This window comes from Austrofundulus limnaeus, unplaced genomic scaffold, assembly GCF_001266775.1.
Source record: "Austrofundulus limnaeus strain Quisiro unplaced genomic scaffold, Austrofundulus_limnaeus-1.0 Scaffold1787, whole genome shotgun sequence".
Classification (NCBI taxonomy): Eukaryota; Metazoa; Chordata; class Actinopteri; order Cyprinodontiformes; family Rivulidae; genus Austrofundulus; species Austrofundulus limnaeus.
In genome coordinates, this window is record NW_013954189.1 from 879 (window position 1) to 1,803 (window position 925).

The following is a 925-nucleotide window of genomic DNA, read 5'->3' on the forward strand; positions in this document are numbered from 1 at the left end:
GTGCAAAAATAAATACAAATATTTATTTTTTTGAATTTTGACATTTGTTTCTTATAATTCTTACTTTAATACCATGATTCGTTTTTTTCATAATTGAGAAAGAAAGTAAGACTTTTGGAAAATATATTTTTGAATTCTTCAATAACTTGTATCCATAAAGGTAAAACATTCATACCATCTCATTTCTTTACGCTGAAATGCGCTTCCGTCGAGCTTTTATTTTGAAGGACGCAGACTGGAAATCCAACTCGGTCTATATAAGTGGTCTTGACGGGTCTGAACTAATCCAAGTGTCAGCTTTGAGACAAGCACATCGGCAGGTCGCGACGTCCCGGTCCAGTCTGTGGAGGGTGTGCTGCGAACCGAACCCAGACCTCATCCAGAACCAACTCGCTGCTTTTAGTTCTGTTGGTTCACCGCGAGACGACAAGTATCATTTTGGGACGCGGAGGGCAGAAACCAAGCCAGGCGCTCGCAGTGACAGTTACAGAAGTGACGGAGAGGTTCAGGTTCACCTCAGCATGACGTCAGCCACCTGCACCAGGTTCACCGACGAGTACCAGCTGTACGAGGAGCTGGGCAAGTAAGTTCTGCTCCACGATTTCTGATTCGGTTTTCAACAGTTTATGACTCGGAGCGCTTCCTGTCGCGGCTCGGGTTCAGGGACAGCTACCTGCTCACACCTGAGGGGGGTGTGGCCACGACATGGCGCCAAAAGACACCTTTTATTTCCTCTTAGATTTTCTTTCTAGCCTCTGAGTTTAGATTCAGTCTGACATTTGAGTTTTTACTGGCTGCAGGTGTGTATTTATGATGCCAGGTAAACAAGCAAACGTGTTTGTGTGGATCTTGCATCATATTTTACCTCTTTAATATAAAACTATAAAACAAGGGTTAAAATAACAAAGCTATAAAACATGTTTTA

At 42.9% G+C, this 925-nt stretch overlaps 1 protein-coding gene across 1 annotated transcript in view; it reads left to right on the forward strand.

Annotated features, from left to right (window-relative positions):
- Window positions 1-175: 175 nt before the first annotated feature.
- LOC106536360 (calcium/calmodulin-dependent protein kinase type II delta 1 chain) overlaps window positions 176-925 on the forward strand; it is a gene marked incomplete at its 3' end in the record, with an annotated part of 19,038 nt that continues 18,288 nt past the window's right edge. The window contains 1 exon segment of the mRNA XM_014033617.1: window positions 176-583. Within this exon segment, the coding sequence (XP_013889071.1) occupies window positions 198-583 (386 nt within the window).